The sequence below is a fragment of the Ooceraea biroi genome, chromosome 14 (assembly GCF_003672135.1).
Source record: "Ooceraea biroi isolate clonal line C1 chromosome 14, Obir_v5.4, whole genome shotgun sequence".
Classification (NCBI taxonomy): Eukaryota; Metazoa; Arthropoda; class Insecta; order Hymenoptera; family Formicidae; genus Ooceraea; species Ooceraea biroi.
In genome coordinates this window covers 404071-422555 of record NC_039519.1, presented here as the reverse complement: position 1 = coordinate 422555, position 18485 = coordinate 404071, and the positions used below count along the sequence as shown (strand labels likewise).

At 37.7% G+C, this 18485-nt stretch overlaps 4 protein-coding genes and 2 long non-coding RNA genes across 8 annotated transcripts; 2 read left to right on the top strand and 4 right to left on the bottom strand.

Annotated features, from left to right (window-relative positions):
• Positions 1–87: 87 nt before the first annotated feature.
• Positions 88–1638, bottom strand: LOC113563368 (nuclear pore complex protein Nup75-like). The gene is made up of 4 exons (XM_026974870.1): positions 1333–1638; positions 868–973; positions 396–740; positions 88–265 (listed from the first exon to the last, which is right to left on the bottom strand). Exons 1-4 carry the CDS (start codon positions 1360–1362, stop codon positions 132–134), a joined length of 615 nt encoding a protein of 204 aa, XP_026830671.1. The 5' UTR covers positions 1363–1638; the 3' UTR covers positions 88–131.
• Positions 1639–1698: 60 nt separating this feature from the next.
• On the bottom strand, positions 1699–6646 carry LOC105285499 (bifunctional purine biosynthesis protein PURH). Its single transcript, XM_011349741.2, has 8 exons — positions 6527–6646; positions 5046–5249; positions 4572–4860; positions 3991–4482; positions 3412–3804; positions 3066–3330; positions 2668–2890; positions 1699–1801 (listed from the first exon to the last, which is right to left on the bottom strand). Exons 1-7 carry the CDS (start codon positions 6543–6545, stop codon positions 2771–2773), a joined length of 1782 nt encoding a protein of 593 aa, XP_011348043.1. The 5' UTR covers positions 6546–6646; the 3' UTR covers positions 1699–1801; positions 2668–2770.
• On the top strand, positions 5483–7184 carry LOC113563370. 2 transcript variants are annotated; one of them, XR_003407429.1, is made up of 3 exons: positions 5483–5575; positions 5655–6477; positions 6552–7184. It is a non-coding gene; the product is annotated as an uncharacterized LOC113563370 (long non-coding RNA). The 2 variants fall into 2 exon arrangements; XR_003407428.1 differs by lacking the exon at positions 5483–5575 and having other exon boundaries at positions 5640–6477.
• A 1179-nt stretch (positions 7185–8363) lies between these two features.
• On the top strand, positions 8364–13041 carry LOC113561380 (G-protein coupled receptor 143-like). 2 transcript variants are annotated; one of them, XM_026974866.1, is made up of 6 exons: positions 8364–9048; positions 10492–10594; positions 10761–10855; positions 10930–11108; positions 11192–11519; positions 11587–13041. In XM_026974866.1, the coding sequence occupies exons 1-6, from the start codon at positions 8833–8835 to the stop codon at positions 11824–11826; spliced, it is 1161 nt and encodes a 386-aa protein (XP_026830667.1). In that variant the 5' UTR covers positions 8364–8832; the 3' UTR covers positions 11827–13041. The 2 variants fall into 2 exon arrangements, with proteins under 2 accessions (XP_026830667.1, XP_026830668.1); XM_026974867.1 differs by having other exon boundaries at positions 8833–8982; positions 11587–11826.
• Positions 13042–13705: 664 nt separating this feature from the next.
• On the bottom strand, positions 13706–14221 carry LOC113563369. The gene is made up of 4 exons (XR_003407427.1): positions 14209–14221; positions 14062–14135; positions 13926–13977; positions 13706–13796 (listed from the first exon to the last, which is right to left on the bottom strand). It is a non-coding gene; the product is annotated as an uncharacterized LOC113563369 (long non-coding RNA).
• Positions 14222–14361: 140 nt separating this feature from the next.
• Positions 14362–15646, bottom strand: LOC113563416 (heparan sulfate glucosamine 3-O-sulfotransferase 6-like). Its single transcript, XM_026975062.1, has 4 exons — positions 15132–15646; positions 14788–14867; positions 14620–14734; positions 14362–14386 (listed from the first exon to the last, which is right to left on the bottom strand). Exons 1-4 carry the CDS (start codon positions 15644–15646, stop codon positions 14362–14364), a joined length of 735 nt encoding a protein of 244 aa, XP_026830863.1.
• Between the last annotated feature and the right edge of the window lie 2839 nt (positions 15647–18485).

The following is an 18485-nucleotide window of genomic DNA, read 5'->3' as shown; positions in this document are numbered from 1 at the left end:
CGCCGTACCACATTGTACACCGGCATGTCCTGATAATGTCACGCAGTGGATGCAACGCCGAATGGTCCGCCTTACGGTGCAGGCGAGAAGACGGCTGACCAGGTTTAATTTCCCATGGAACGCACAGCCCATCACGATCTCCCAGTAATTTGAATTCTCCAAGTCCGCGCCGACAGTTTTCTGCGACAATACTTTTGCCGCGAGCAGTTCCCTCGAAGGAAGTGGAAGCTGATCCAGTCTAGCACCTGCGGTAGTATGACGTCACCTGTGAACGTGATGCAAACGTCAACGAAGGAAGTGCGATGCGTTCAAGACAAACCCGTTCTCTTAAATGAAGATGTTAACGTATATATTTATTAATATAAATAATGTATTTGTATCTTTCGAGACCTTACCTGGAACAATATCCACGTAAAGGATTTCCGTTAAGTGCCAAACGCACTCCACTTGATAAAATATAGTGAGAAAATTTTCCAACACTATCTTCTCTTCTGACAATGGTTCCTTCGGCAAGATTTCCTGTAAATTTTCCACGCAAGCTCTCAAGATGGATCTGTATTGCTTGCTGTGTTTAAGCAGCTCTGGCCGGATATCACCAGACAAGGATTTAAGATTTTGAACCGACAAGAAAACACCATTGCTCTCGTTGACCAATTTACGCAAGAGGGGTGAAAACAATATAACTTCTGGTCTGAGAAAGTGCACTTTGGCATCACACGGTGCAAACTGACTTTGAGTATCTAGAATTAATTTGTAACGTTGCAGGATAATGATGTATGATTTTTTAACTTTTATCTTAAGAAATATGTTTGCACATGGATAAAACATTTTTAAAACTAATTTTTAATAAAAATGATTTTTTACAACCTTGCGAGTCTTTGTCTATATGTTTGTACGCGTGAATTCCAAATCTGTTGTTATTAATCCAGGTTGTTGTAATACCCGCTCTCCTGCAAATGTCATCTCCTATAACCTATAAAAAGCGGCAAGGTACGAAAAATTATTTAATGTGCGCGTAATAGGGTTGACAAATTTCAGATTGTTTTAGTTCTTGTCATTGATCTCCGTACATTAAATATTTAATAAACTTTTGAGATTTTAACATAAAAATAACAGTTTAAAGAATAAACCTCTACCCATTCGATCGAGTAGATGAATAAACGTACTCGTACGTCACTTAAAATTTTTATTAAATATATTGTGATTTATAAAAATTGAAATGTGAATTAATTAAAAACGCAATATTTTATAGTATATTAAAATTGTGCTACGATATTATATATTTTTTGTATATCCAAAATATGAAATTTCGATTGTGTACATTTTACTTACAACTATTTGTGCATTACTGACTTCGTCCATGGCTATTCAAATCAATTCACTATTAATTTTATAACTTCAGCTGTACAATAATTAATATTTTTCTTTCTAAACAAGAACTGGCGGAATATCGAATATTTTAGAATGAAAATGTGCGTGAGTTTACGCAGTTTACGACTCGAGCATTCGTATATACCATTACCAACCACACTTGACAGTTAGCAGTCTGAACAGAGAAGAGACGTCAAAATTCCCTAGAGCTTTTTCACTGTATCCTATTGGCAGCATTCAATATTTCTTATGAAAATGAATTATATTGCAAAATAAGCTCCTAAATAATCGTTGCAATAACAAATGAATGCATATACTCGTGACGTAAACGTTTACGAATATTATTTATTAAAGTTTCATATAAAGCTTGACATTAACAGGAGAATATAAAAATATTAATCTGTATTATTCACCTGAGATTAAGGGGAAGCTGGAGTTGCTAGTGAACTATTTTTTCACTATAGCGATGGTAATTGCAGTTTCGAAAATTCTCTTTATTGCTTGTGCAGAATAAAAAATCCTTTTCCACAAATGAAGTATAGATAGAAAGAAAGCCCGCTCTACAGGACTTTATATTCAAAATGGAAAAAAGTTAGAAAAGACAAATGCAAGTTTTTCACTTTTTTCTATTTTAATATAAAGTCCTGTAGAGCGGACTTTCTTTCTATCTATACTTCATTTGTGGAAAAGGATTTTTTATTCTGCACAAACAATAAAAAGAATTTTCGAAACTGCAATTACCATCACTATAGTGAAAAAATAGTTCACTAGCAGCTCCAGCATCCCCTTAAGGTGATCCTGGAGCTGCTAGTGAACTATTTTTTCACTATAGTGATGGTAATTGCAGTTTCGAAAATTCTCTTTATTGTTTGTGCAGAATAAAAAATCCTTTTCAATAAAGCAATAAAGAGAATTTTCGAAACTGCAATTACCATCGCTATAGTGAAAAAATAGTTCACTATAGCGATGGTAATTGCAGTTTTGAAAATTCTCTTTATTGTTTGTGCAGAATAAAAAATTCTTTTCCACAAATGAAGTATAGAAAGAAAGAAAGTCCGCTCTACAGGATTTTATATTCAAAATGGAAAAAAGTTAGAAAAGACAAATGCAAGTTTTTAACTTTTTTCCATTTTGAATATAAAGTCCTGTAGAGCGGACTTTCTTTCTATCTATACTTCATTTGTGGAAAAGGATTTTTTATTTTGCACAAGCAATAAAGAGAATTTTCGAAACTATAATTACCATCGCTATAGTGAAAAAATAGTTCACTAGCAGCTCCAGCATCCCCTTAAAGCACTGTAACATTGATTTTCGAAAACATTTCTCGACTGGATACATCGTTTTCGCATTGATATCGTAGAAAAATAGCAACAATGGAAAAATAATCTTCATCTTATATCTAATGATGGAACAATCGGAAAGCAGTGTGAACCAACACTATGTTGTGCTCGTTGCAGGCCTCGATTACCGCTGCGTCGTTTGTGGAGCCTGCAGGACTGCCGATATACTTGACACCGCTCTGTAATAAACGAAATAATGCAAAACCATCAAATACTAAATACATCCACAAGCATATCTGCAAGACAAATCAAACAAGTGATGTATTTAATTTATTAAATGATTTTAATATTCGATATAATTTAATATAATTCTCAAGATAAAGATAATAGAAAACAATCAACAGATGTACGTACGAGTCTAGCTCTGTCGACGTTGTCTCTAAATGGGAAGAAAGCGTCGCTGCTCAAAGCAACGTTATTCAACTTCTTAATCCAAGTGACTCTGTCGCTCTCCGAGAGCTTCTCAGGGATCTCCTCGTACATGGCGGCCCACGTAGCTTCATCCATGTCCTTGCCTATCGACCCATTAACGTAATTGTCGATAGCATTGGAGATATCTGCTCTCTTCACGCCCTTCTTGAATTTCATTCCGGTCACCTTCGGGTGCTGGCGGAGCCACCTGTAAGACAGATTTCCACCGTGATTTTCGCTTTACTTTTATTCATATTTTTCTGTAATCGCACAATGAAAAGTGACGAACCAGTTATCAGCCTTGTCACCGGCGAGCCTCGTGCAGTGAATTCTCGATTGTTGTCCGGCACCGGTTCCAATTACTTGTCCGTCTTTCGCGTAGCAGACGGAGTTGCTTTGCGTATACTTCACGGTAATCGTGGCCACGATCAGATCGCGGATCGCATCCTCCGACAGAGCCTTCGATCTTGCCGTCACGACATTGGCGAACATCGACCTGTCGATGACGGCGTCGTTGCGCTTCTGCTCCATGACCAGGCCGTACAGGGTCTTGCGTTCCAGCGGGGACGGTACGTAAGAAGGATCGATCTGAAGGACGCAGTATCCGCCGCTCTTCTTCTTCTTCAGTATCTCTAAGGCCTCCGGTGAGTAACCGGGGGCAATAATACCGTCGGAAACTTCTCTGAAATAATTACAGAAATTATTTTATTTATCAGTATTATATTATATTTGCATTATTTTATTATCATTATGCACAAATGTTATTATTATTTCTGTTATCTGTTTTTGTGTCTAAATAAATTCTTATTAATTAATTCTAAATTAAGTCAAAATAATTCTTATTAATTTATCTACATATTAATGTTACCTTGATATGATTTTTGCCGTTATAACATCACAAGGCTCGGACAACGCGACGAAGTCGCCGAAGCTGGACATGCGGTCGGCTCCCCGTGCACGAGCGTAGGCGGTCGCCAAAGGCGTCAGTTGATCGAAGAGATCGTCCACCTGGCACAGCTTCGCCTGCGTGCTGTCCAGTGGCACGCCGACCGCTGCACCAGCGGGGCTGACGTGCTTGAAGGAAGTCGCTGCCGGCAGGCTCAAAGCGGACTTCAACTCCTTCACCAGCTGGTAACCGTTCAGTGCGTCGCACAGGTTGATGAAACCCGGCGATCCGTTCAGCACGGTCAACGGCAGTTTCTCCAGGGTGGTGAATATCTGCGCGGGTTTCTGATGCGGATTCATGCCGTAACGGAGCGTGAGCTGGGAGGCTCCGGCACTGTACTGCTTGCGGAAGTAATCGGAGATGGCATTGTCGTACTCAGCGGTGTGAGTGAACGCTTTCAGAGCTAAAGTTTGCCTGAAAGTCGCGAGAGTTGCTACGTTGAAAGAGTCTCTACGACCTTGTATTATCACGCACTTCAGAATTGCCGTATCTCACGAACTTACCTAGTTTGCAGGGAGGTGTTCTTGTCAGCAGCGCCCTCCATTTCTTTGATGACCCTGTCGTAATCAGCGGGGTCACAGATAACAGTAACTCTGTTATGATTCTTGGCTGCGGCACGTAATAAAGTTACACCACCAATATCGATGTTCTCGATTGCAGTCTCGACCGTTACATACGGCTTCGAAATGGTATTTATGAAGGGATAGAGATTGCAGACCACCACTTGGATCAGATCGTACTTCTGTTTCTTGAGATCTTGAGCGTCGGAGTCGGTCAATCGGGCGAGAATACCTATCAATAAAAAAAGTAAGAGTGCAGAAGTATATATTAAAATTAATCACATGTAAAAATCCACACATAAAATTATTACACGTATATTGCATTTTTATCATTTTTAGCCAAATAATACATTTGTAGATACGGATAATATAAAAGATAAAATGTGGTACGAAAGTTTCAACAGTAATTATTCTTACCGGCATGGACAGCTGGGTGTAGAGTCTTTACACGTCCACCTAGCATCTCAGGTGCTCCTGTGATGTCGGAAACATCTCGTACAGGTAGATTAGCATCTCTCAACGCTTGTGCGGTGCCTCCGGAGGCAATCAATGTTAATCCAAGTTCGTTCAATTTTTTAGCCAATGGCAACAGGTTGGTCTTGTCAGACACGCTCAAAAGAGCTGAAAATTTCATAAAATTCATAAACATTTTGATAATCAATAGTAACAGAATTATGATATGTCGACACCACTGGCAACTTTATTGTTCAGTGAAAAACAACGTTTCGACCAGAATTTCTGGCCCTCTTCAGGTTTCAAGTTAGTATACTCTCAACGTGAAACACCATCCTTCAGTCCTTGGTGTGAGCAATAATTATGGTGCAGTTTGTTCCGCCAGATAATAATCAATAGTAACAGAATTATGATATGTCGACACCACTGGCAACTTTATTGTTCAGTGAAAAACAATGTTTCGACCAGAATTTCTGGCCCTCTTCAGGTTTCAAGTTAGTATACTCTCAGCGTGAAACACCATCCTTCAGTCCTTGGTGTGAGCAATAATTATGGTGCAGTTTGTTCCGCCAGGTAATAATCAATAGTAACAGAATTATGATATGTCGACACCACTGGCAACTTTATTGTTCAGTGAAAAACAACGTTTCGACCAGAATTTCTGACCCTCTTCAGGTTTCAAGTTAGTATACTCTCAACGTGAAACACCATCCTTCAGTCCTTGGTGTGAGCAATAATTATAGTGCAGTTTGTTCCGCCAGGTAATAATCAATAGTAACAGAATTATGATATGTCGACACCACTGGCAACTTTATTGTTCAGTGAAAAACAACGTTTTGACCAGAATTTCTGGCCCTCTTCAGGTTTCAAGTTAGTATACTCTCAACGTGAAACACCATCCTTCAGTCCTTGGTGTGAGCAATAATTATAGTGCAGTTTGTTCCGCCAGGTAATAATCAATAGTAACAGAATTATGATATGTCGACACCACTGGCAACTTTATTGTTCAGTGAAAAACAACGTTTTGACCAGAATTTCTGGCCCTCTTCAGGTTTCAAGTTAGTATACTCTCAACGTGAAACACCATCCTTCAGTCCTTGGTGTGAGCAATAATTATGGTGAAAAACAACGTTTTGACCAGAATTTCAGAAATGTTGTTTTTCACTGAACAATAAAGTTGCCAGTGGTATCGACGTATCATAATTCTGTTACTATTGATTATTACCTGGCGGAACAAACTGCACTATAATTATTTTGATAATCGTATTATGTTTTATTATTTAACGCATTAAAATGCGCAAATCGAGTTAACGTCGTCTAGCAAGCATCTCTCTTTTTATATGATCCAAACGCTTCCACTTTAGCGATCCGAGTCAACAAGCATCGCGTTTATGAGGTTAATCTCTCTTTTATATTCCTCATACATCCACTGTAAAATAACTCACCCAATTTATTCGCCGGCATTTTCAGATCGGAGTGAGATGCGCGCAAGTGTTTTCGAGTGATGTCAGGCGGACGTCTCTCGCGATGGCAAACTCGCTCACGGTCCCTGTGTCGAGACAATAAAGGACGATTGCCGCGAAGGAGCGGGCATTATATCGGACGATTACGGCAAGCCGCCGGCGAGCTGCGTGGGGCCGCGTAAATACGAGATAACATCCGATGTTGACGTTGAAAAACATCTCGCAACACGGCAATGAGACCGTCGGTCAAATGTCACGCTGTTGAATTTAGATAACAAGCGTTATGTATCGCAGCGATCGCTACAATCATTTTAATAACTGCTCTTACAATATCTTTTTTTAAACAAAACCGTTAAAACTTCTCACATCGAAGCAAGATGGGCGATGAAACTTCTTTATTATTTCCAGACATGACAACAGCCTTATTATATTGAAATACAAGATAACTAATGCAACAATTTAGTTTTTTCATGAATGAAGTGATTACATGGTGTTTACTTGAACATACATCTTGCTACATTTTCCTCTATAACGTTTGATAAATAGTTAATATTTGATAGAGATAATTAGGATTATGCATAAGCAAAATGTACTCTGTAAAACTTTGAAAATTTGTTACATTAAATTTCTGGTTTTTTTACAGCGTATAAGATTATTCTACAATCTCCCCATACAGCACGCAAAGATTGCATATATATTGCAGGAATCTTCCACCGCAACGTAGCAACATTGCAAATTCACTGCGAAATGTTTCTGCAGCATTGCTATGGGATTGCAGGACTGTGAAAATGTCCGCTTTTCGGAACATTGCAACGAAACGTCATAATAATATTGCAATGTAATGAATTTGCAATAATTATAATTATTCATTATTATATACTTTAAATATTTGTATTTATATAACTTCAATATTTTTATTTATTAACATGAATAGACAATTATATGTAATATAACAACAGTAATAAAAAATGAAATAAACATTTTCTCTATTTTTGTTATAAAAAAGTAACTGTTCTTTATAAAAAAAACTTAAAAATCCTCTTCTTGAGATATTATTTTTCCTTTAATTAAATAATTGAATCTTCTTCGTTTTTGTTTGTATGTTGCCTGTAAAAATAAAATAGGAATTAAAATTCATATATTAGCATAAAATTACATAAAAATATACATATACTGCAAGTATGTATAGAATTATATGTAAAATGACATACTTTGATCTCTCAATCCTAACCGGAGCTTGAGCAAGCCACTTGGAAATGCATTCAGCAATTTCTGCATCAGTGGCATGATTGTGTATTTCACGAACAGCTTCTATAACAGAAAAAGTTATTAAAAATATTACAACTATTAATATGCAGTTTTCTAATGAATTTCCATAATTTTGAGGTTATAGTGATATAAACCGTGAGATAGGCAAATAGAGATTCTCTATTATAATTAATAGATACAAGATTTTAACAGCACACAAGTACTATAATTAGACATAATATTATAAAAAGTACTTACCTTTTCTTTTACGTAACTACTTTCTTTTAGAATGATGCTCGCGTCGTACAACCACCATGTTCTTTAGATAGTCGAAAGAGACAAACACCGCACACGCATATTACCGAGTTCAGATTCTGGTCATCGCACATCATTGGTCGAATAGATTTGGACGAATCTCGTTAGGATAGGAAGACCCCAATGTTTTAATAAAATGAATTATTAATATTAATTAATTAATTACAAATTTTGATTGTGCAATGTTTCCGAAATATTAATGTCATGGTGCTACAAGTGTGCTGGTATTTTGCGGATATGTATCTCTGCAATGTCTTTGTACTGTTGCATTGCAATTTGCAACGTTGCTGCAATGTTGGTGCAAGCTTCTGTGCTGTATGGGTCCTTCGAAATATAAACAAAGATAAAGCAAATTAAAAAGTTAGGTGTATTGGACATGTTCTGTCTTAATTTAGAAAGCTTGCTTGAAGAGCGTCAGATACATTTTAAGTTTAATAAATAAATCGTCATTCGCGAGATATATTAATATTAATATTAACATAACGTCACAACTTAAACCGAGCACTTTAAACTTGGCGATAATCCCCTCCATACTGCTCGTAAGTAATGTAGCATTTATAATAACAACATTTGCATAATCGTCACGCGTAGATAAATATCTGTTATCAACAATGGCAGCTTTTCTCGACACTCGTCGATCACGCTGCTAACGGCAGCGACGACGGTCGGCAGTACATGGGCGGAACAGCGATTTTCTCGCACTATACTCGAGCAACCTGTGAAACATGGCCGATCCCACGTTACAAACATTTTGTTGCCACCATACGAATCGAACAGACAGAGCAATTACGATAATGCAAGAGTTCAACACAGACGCATACAACACAGTGTGCATAGTCTCGTCGACAATAGGCATGATAGGCGCGATCTATCAGGTAAATTGTTGGGGGGCCACTGGGGAAGAGGTTATTCGTCACCGGTATTTATCGTGGAAATTTATGGTAATTTTATCGTCATTACAGAATGACAGTTTACTCAAAATGTGCAGCCTCTGCATGTGTGATTGGTAATCTCGAAATTTATCGCGTTCTAAAAATAATACTTTTTTTTCTGGCTGGAATGTTTATCGGGATGTTGACAGTCTGCTCATTTTGATCGCACTTGTTACATCTTGCTTCTCTCTTCCTCTAACATACACACACACACACACACACACACACACAAGCATAAGAAAGTGCAACGATACAGAATGGTGTTGGACGAACAAATAATAATTATTAAGGGGATGCTGGAGTTGCTAGTGAACTATTTTTTCACTATAGCGATGGTAATTGCAGTTTCGAAAATTCTCTTTATTGCTTGTGCAGAATAAAAAATCCTTTTCCACAAATGAAGTATAGATAGAAAGAAAGTCCGCTCTACAGGATTTTATATTCAAAATGGAAAAAAGGTAGAAAAGACAAATGCAAGTTTTTCACTTTTTTCCATTTTGAATATAAAGTCCTGTAGAGCGGACAGAAAATTCTCTTTATTGCTTGTGCAGAATAAAAAATCCTTTTCCACAAATGAAGTATAGATAGAAAGAAAGTCCGCTCTACAGGATTTTATATTCAAAATGGAAAAAAGTTAGAAAAGACAAATGCAAGTTTTTCACTTTTTTCCATTTTGAATATAAAGTCCTGTAGAGCGGACAGAAAATTCTCTTTATTGCTTGTGCAGAATAAAAAATCCTTTTCCACAAATGAAGTATAGATAGAAAGAAAGTCCGCTCTACAGGATTTTATATTCAAAATGGAAAAAAGGTAGAAAAGACAAATGCAAGTTTTTAACTTTTTTCCATTTTGAATATAAAGTCCTGTAGAGCGGACAGAAAATTCTCTTTATTGCTTGTGCAGAATAAAAAATCCTTTTCCACAAATGAAGTATAGAAAGAAAGAAAGTCCGCTCTACAGGACTTTATATTCAAAATGGAAAAAAGTTAGAAAAGACAAATGCAAGTTTTTCACTTTTTTCCATTTTGAATATAAAGTCCTGTAGAGCGGACTTTCTTTCTATCTATACTTCATTTGTGGAAAAGGATTTTTTATTCTGCACAAGCAATAAAGAGAATTTTCGAAACTGCAATTACCATCGCTATAGTGAAAAAATAGTTCACTAGCAACTCCAGCTTCCCCTTAATGAATAAAATTATAAGTAATAATTTTAAATAACTAGTACGAAATAATAATTATAATAATTATGAAGAAGATATGTAGCTAGGAATAAAATATATAAATTAATATAGAAATTGGGTAACATAACAATTGTGTATACATATACATAATTGTATTATATTTTATATGTACCCTGTATGCACGTGTATGTGTTTAGAGAGTTTCATAAAAGCTATGATAAATGTTCAAAAACTATGAAAAAGCTGAGAGTAAAGAAAACCATTTTTGCAGATACTGCCCCGGGAGGATTCAAATACTTTTCAACGTTGGAACTTCTCCAGAGGACGAGATATTATTGTATGGCTCGCTGTTGCTGATCTCTTAGCATCTTTAGGTCTAGTGTATTACTATAATTTGATAGTGGATAAACAAATTAGTTGTTCAGTTAATCATTTAATTTTGTTCGATGAATACAATATGAGTAAATGCGCTGTAATGTAACGAACGATGAATTGTAAATGAATAATGTAACGTTTCCTGATGGTTTCATGCTTGATCAGGTGTGTTCATGAGATCGATAATATGGAAGAACTTCGGGTCTATCTTGCCGATGGAGGCCGACACGTCGAGTGTTATTTTTTGCGCCCTGTCATCGGTAACTTTTCACACTTTTATGCTACCCGTTATCATTTGCATGCGTATTCGTAATAAAATTAAACCTATTTGCAGGCATGGACTCAATACTTCTACATGGCCACGTGGATCTGGACGTTGTGTTATGCAATAGACATGAAATTGTTGTTGGGTAGTAAAAACGGGCCTTTCACGCGCTACCACCTTTTGGCCTGGGTGCTTCCAGCCGTTCTCACCGCGGTTGGCCTGATCATCCTCTACCTGCCAGATGCAAAGTCAGGTTTTACGAGTATCGTGCACACTCGATGCACGTGCACATACTTAGAGCGGTGATAATACGTGCGAAATAATCTTACAGCTGCCACGGCTTGACGTCGTTGTCCAGTGCGCTATTGCGCATTCTGCCAAACTATTGTGTCACGTACATGCTGCTGGCGGTGGTGATGATCGTGAATCCTATTCTGTACGTCGCGTCAACTCGGAACCTCCAGTCGGCGGTGCTGCACAGTATGGCTCAAATGACCGGAAGGGAGCGAAAATTGATACAGATAATTCGACTGAAGTTCGCTCTGATCAATCTGGTCTACTACATATGCTGGTTGCCCAACTTAATTAACGGGATACTCCTGTGGACCTTGTGGCACGAATTGCCCATTAAGGCGATCGTGATTCTGTGGTACATGATGGTACGCGCGCCCCGAGGCTTGAGAGTAAATTTTAATAAATAACTAAAAATTGTTTTTTAATCGGCAGGCTGTGACGAATCCCCTTCAAGCATTTTTCAACGCGATTGTTTACCAGCCGTGGACCAGGAGGCAGAAGTTACGTTTCGAGTGTTGCCAAGACTTCAAGTCGAGCACCAATATTAATTTAAACGCGATTGGTAAGGGAGATACGAACTTCTCGGAATCATCGCCACTGTTGCCGGATCAAGAGAAGGAATACGGACAGAATGTACCGCATGTTAGTATAAACGGCTCCTCGTCCCTGTAAGAATTTATCACAGTAGCTTACCCCGTACAGCGCTCTCCTAGAACATGGATTCGTATAGCGGAAAAATTGCGGCAGTGCTCGTGTAATGCCTCGAGTACACATGACGAAACGCAACTGATCGTTATGATGTACAATTAAGACCGAAGATTTTTGTAGATATACATCTTCCGCGTTATACTGGGGTTTACCATGCCGTACTAGTTCGTTAGAAAATGTAACTGCCATTTATGTCGTCATGGCATTAAAAAAAAGAGTCCTTATACGCGAAATTAGCGAAGCTTTTACATTTTATAAATTTTTACACGTAAAATCAAACATGAAAATGCGCTCCTCTACACGCGATCATTTTTACGAAACCTCAGGAGATGCCTTTGCAAGTGCAATAATATAAAGTTTTCTAAACGATTTTCTGACGAGAAGGAAAATATGAAAATATATTTTAACATATTTCGTGTTATATATAACTATAGTTGAAACTGAAAAGAATGAATAAATATAATTACCATTTAATGTAATTTATATATAGGAAATGCAATTTATAGAAAACTGAGATTATATAAAATGCAATGGTAAAATAAGAACATGTAAAATAGGAAACATATTTTTACATAGGAGAAAAAGATTGCAGCGTGTATATGTGTATCTGCAATATAATAGACTGTTTAATTATTTTTTAAAAGAATGCCGGTAAGTTCTTTTTTGATTTATATGATATGCGCTGCGCAACGATATCATAGATAAAAAGATATAACAAAAAAAATATATATATATGTAGAATATAAGGGGTTTCATTATTAATAACATTTTGTACTTAATATTATATGTGTTATACTAAATACTGTTAAAATATATCTTTTTCTATATCATAATATCACGATCAACAGCGGTCACATGTATCATTGTACATACATACACATATACGTCATTATTCTAGTTTAACACCAAATATATCGTTATACAAATCGGCAATGTGAAAAAAAGTACAAAATCTTACGCCTTAAGAATTTGTCAATATCTGTCAATATCAGCAATTTTCATCGAGAGCGAGAAAAATAGCGCAAATGGAACTGAATTTATATGTATCAAGATAACTGAGAATAGTGCGACTGACAAGACGATTTAAAACAAAAATAACAATGAAAGTAATCAATGGAATAAATTATTCTATGGGATATGTATGAATTTTGATAAGTTTGTTCCATAAATTTGCTTTACCGAAAAATTAAAGAAAAAGAAAATCAGTCATACCGAGTGCAACAAGGCGATAAGAACATTTTTAGGTCCTCTCGCTTTGGGCGAGAATTGTAATTGATAATGATCGATGAAGAAATTCCGTGTAAATTATTGTTTTTCGATGCTTCGATCGTTGAGTATTTTTTAAAATAAATTAACAGAACAGGAAAAAACAATCTTAATAGCTATGCGAGAAATAGCAAGGATGCTGCCTTTAGATCTTTATAAATTGTGTTTCACTCAACAGATTGTAAAACCTATTAAAAATATATGTTAATTTTCATTTCTAGTAAAATTATTTACACGAGTTTGTATGTTCCTACGACATTCATAATTACAAAAACTTCAGATTTCTATTTCATCGGTTACGCAAAGTGTACTCGAGTAACGATTTCGAAATATAAAAATATAAGATGAGTGCACGAGGATACTTCCGTCAGTAATTGTGTCTTGCAAATTCGCTTGTTTCGTTCGAAATACGGTAAATATGTTTCCACCAAGGAATGATCGATTGAAATTTGGCACTTTGGCAAAGTGTGCAGCGGTATTGTGCTTCGAAACAAAACGACGAGGCATTTTTTACTTACACAAACACATGAAATATACTTGTGGAGAACTTAAGAACCGTCATGTCAAATTTCCACCATCAAGAAGGAAGATTCGTAGCCCCGAGTGTCAAGGACGTGATTTCACGAACGATCATCTCAGCGATCCTCCATGCTAAACTCTTCCTTAGCCTATTAATAATTAATTAGTTGAGTTACACGCGGTTAGATTAATACATATATATATGAATAATTGTTATCTGACTTTTCAAAATAATATTAAAACTACTCCAATATTATAACATAAAAAATCTTATTTACCTTATCTTGTTCTATATTTACAATCGTTTTACAGCCCGAGTCAAGCGAGATTCTGAAATTAGCGTGACTTGATCATCGTGTCATCCCACGTGCATACAAACTTTCTCCAAACATAATGAAACAGAAAATAACTCACCGTATTTCCTATGAGGATCTGGCTCTATTTCAGTAATAAATCTACCTAAGTTGTCAATGTAACCGATGCTTAATCTACAAAGTGCGCGAAATTATTGATCGATCAGAAAATCGCTCGTAATGCCAATGTCAAAATAATAAAGTATACCTATACTTGTTACGCCGCCATAAAGAATCCGGATCGTATAGTTGCTTGGTATCGATATTTAAATGACTGTTGATGCTCTTTTTGTTGTTGGGTAATTTGCTGGCCATTATTTTCCGATTTGAGAAATACTTGGCATACTAGTGCACACGGAGCTCACTTCCGCTGCTGCAATCTGAACCTGAAGACGTATCGTAAAAAATTAATATCCACCAAGTTGCCAAATTATGCATGTGGAAGAGGCTTAAATCTGATTTGTATCATGAAGATAGTATATTATTATTATAAAATTTATGATTACAAATATTAAAAATTCCAGTAAAAATAATATTCTTATGATAAAATATATTTCACGAAATATACAATAACATATTTAAGAAAATGGCAACATTAAAATTATCAGTCGGCACGAACCTGTTCTCCTTATCTTGGGATGTACACTTGGACACGGACTGCTCTGGATCGTGCTGATTAACTCCGATAAGTATTTGTAATACAGTTGCGACGATAAGAACGCCGGGAGATAATGCTAGAAAAAAGTGTGACACATATTTGCTCTTAATTCAATTACTGGGGCTTTACGAGAGTGTGCGGTGAATGCCAGGCACTTGACTAACGAGCGACAAGCAGAAAAAGTCGCGTGACAAAGGAGTGCGGTGTACCTTGTTGAGAAAATTATATACAATTTTGCTGGGTTTATCGAAACAATCGGGCTGCGGGCCTCTCTCGTCCTCGCGACAAATGTTCTGCTCCACGTGAAAGCGAATCTTGTCGCTGAATCCGAGGGCATCGTCGCTTGCAAGCTAAAATACCTAGGAGGGACGCAGAAATTTCTTACAATTTGCATTTTCTTTTAATCTTTATAATACATCTACGCACGCATGCACGCATGCGTGCGTATAAAATAATTGTGTATAGAAACTTACTTTTCGTAGATAACAACGGCATCGGACTGCGCCTCCTCGGGGTCGGCCGCACCTTTCTTCTCCAAGAGATTCTGCTTGTAACTCATGGCCGACATCCAGAAAAGATGTTTCTCGCATATCACCCGTTTGAGGCCCAGGAAGTCCTGCACGCGAGTGATCTCCATCACCGGGTCGGCGATCAGACGTTCACCGGACACAAACAGAAACTGCGACAGCGGGAAGTACTGCAGCCATCTCTCCAGGTGCCGCACGTACACCCCAATTTTCAACGGGACCCAGGTAGTGTCGACGATTCTCGATCCGTTCAGGAAGGCAAGGTCCTCGAACCGCGGCATCTTGCGACGTTTGCTCTTCACTTGCGTGTAATCAGAGATCGCCCGGGTCACGGGATCCCTTACCACGACGATCAGTTTCATTCCTGGATTCATGTGTTTCACCCTCCTCGGCACCTCGCTCGTCACGAAATACGATGGCGTCTTCTCCATGGTGATCTGACCGACCAGAGTCGGCGGCATCCTGCGTCTGAATTATTGAAGAAATATTATTTCTAGACCCCTAGACTAAACAAAATTTATCTTTTAAATAAATATTAGGAGTGTGATTTAGTTTTGAGGGTTTTGCAACAGATGGCTGTAGTGTCAGTTTGTTCCAATAGCTGTTTCCGCTAACTGTTCTTTCTTACAGTGTTGACATTATCCATGACATTTAGTAGCATTATAGCAATAGATGCAATAACAGTCGTGTTTATATCATCGTAAAAATGCAACTTCCGAAAGAGCATTTTCGACATGCGTTGCTTTTGTTTTTTAATCAAAAGAAAACTGCGGCTGACGGTTATAGAATACTTGTGGAGACTTATGGTGATTTTGCCCCATCAATTAAGACGTGTGAAGAATACTGGTTTAGACGCTTTAAGAGTGGTGATACTGATGTGAAGGACAAAGAACGCTCGGGACAACCAAGAAAGCTTGAAAATGCAGATTTGCAAGCATTATTGCACGAAAATCCAACACGATCCACTTCAGAACTTGCCAGAGCATTAAATGTTGATCGTACAACAGTTACGAAACATTTACATGAAATGGGAAAAATTCAGAAAGAAGGGAAATTGGTTCGACATGAATTATCGGAAAGTGTCATTGCGAACCATTTCGTTGATCGCCAGGCAAAAAAAGAAGAGTCTTTTGTCTCGGATTGTTACTGGGGATGAAAAGTGCATCTATTTTGATAATCCGAAACGCAGAAAATCATGGGTGGATCCAGGCGAACCATCAACATCCACTCCGAGACGCAATATTCACGGTTCAAAAGTAATGCTCTGTATTTGGTGAGATAGTGTACTATGAGCTGTTAAATCCGCACGAGACTGTCACGGCTGATCGTTATCGACACCAATTGTACAAGTTGAAGCAAGCATTGGACCAAGAACGACCACCAATTGCGAGTAAACGACGGAAAGTGATTCTTCTTCGTGACAAGGCTCGACCTCACGTTGCGTTATCAGTGAAACAAACACCATTAGAGCTCGAATGGGAAGTCTTACCGCACCCCGCGTACTCTCCGGACATTGCTCCATGCGATTATTATTTGTTTCGGTGGATGCAACACGCTTTAGAGGATACACACTTTGATAATTTGGAAGAAGTGCGAAAATTCGTCGACGAATGGACCAACTGAAAAGAAGAGTGATTTTATCGTGGTGGAATCCATCTCTTGCCAGAAAGATGGGAAAGTTATAGAAAACGAAGGAAAATATTTTGATTAAGGTATTCATTCATTATCATATTTAAATACATGCGTTTTTGAGCAAAAAAACCCTCAAAACTAAATCACACCCCTAATATCATCGGAAAAATGCAACTTCCGAAACAGCATTTTCGACATGCGTTGCTTCTGTTTTTTAATCAAAAGAAAACTGTGGCTGACGGTTATAGAATTCTTGTGGAGATTTATGGTGATTCTGCCCCATCAATTAAGACGTGTGAATACTGGTTTAGACGCTTTAAGAGTAGTGATACTGATGTGAGGGACAAAGAACGCTCGGGACAACCAAGAAAGCTTGAAAATGCAGATTTGCAAGCATTATTGCACGCAAATCCAACACGATCCACTTCAGAACTTGCCAGAGCATTAAATGTTGATCGTACAATAGTTACGAAACATTTACATGAAATGGGAAAAATTCAGAAAGAAGGGAAATTGGTTCGACATCAATTATCGGAAAGTGCCATTGCGAACCATTTCGTTGATCGCCAGGCAAAAAAAAGAAGAGTCTTTTGTCTCGGATTGTTACTGGGGATGAAAAGTGGATCTATTTTGATAATCCGAAACGCAGAAAATCATGGGTGGATCCACTCGAACCATCAACATCCACTCCGAGACGCAATATTGACGGTTCAAAAGTAATGCTCTGTATTTGGTGGGATAGTGTACTATGAGCTGTTAAATCCGCACGAGACTGTCACGGCTGATCGTTATCGACACCAATTGCACAAGTTGAAGCAAGCATTGGACCAAGAACGACCACCAATTGCGAGTAAACGACGGAAAGTGATTCTTCTTCGTGACAAGGCTCGACCTCACGTTGCGTTATCAGTGAAACAAACACTATTAGAGCTCGAATGGGAAGTCTTACCGCACCCCGCGTACTCTCCGGACATTGCTCCATGCGATTATTATTTGTTCCGGTGGATGCAACACGCTTTAGAGGATACACACTTTGATAATTTGGAAGAAGTGCGAAAATTCGTCGACGAATGGACCAACTGAAAAGAAGAGTGATTTTATCGTGGTGGAATCCATCTCTTGCCAGAAAGATGGGAAAATGTTATAGAAACGAAGGAAAATATTTTGATTAAGGTATTCATTCATTATCATATTTAAATACATGCGTTTTTGAGCAAAAAAACCCTCAAAACTAAATCACACCCCTAATATCATCGGAAAAATGCAACTTCCGAAACAGCATTTTCGACATGCGTTGCTTCTGTTTTTTAATCAAAAGAAAACTGCGGCTGACGGTTATAGAATTCTTGTGGAGACTTATGGTGATTCTGCCCCATCAATTAAGACGTGTGAATACTGGTTTAGACGCTTTAAGAGTGGTGATACTGATGTGAAGGACAAAGAACGCTCGGACAACCAAGAAAGCTTGAAAATGCAGATTTCCAAGCATTATTGCACGCATCCAACACGATCCACTTCAAGACTCTAGACTTGCCAGAGCATTAAATTTTGATCGTACATAAGTTACGAAACTTTACATGAAATGGGAAAAATTCAGAAAGAAGGGAAATTGGTTCGACATCAATTATCGGAAAGTGCCATTGCGAACCATTTCGTTGATCGCCGAGG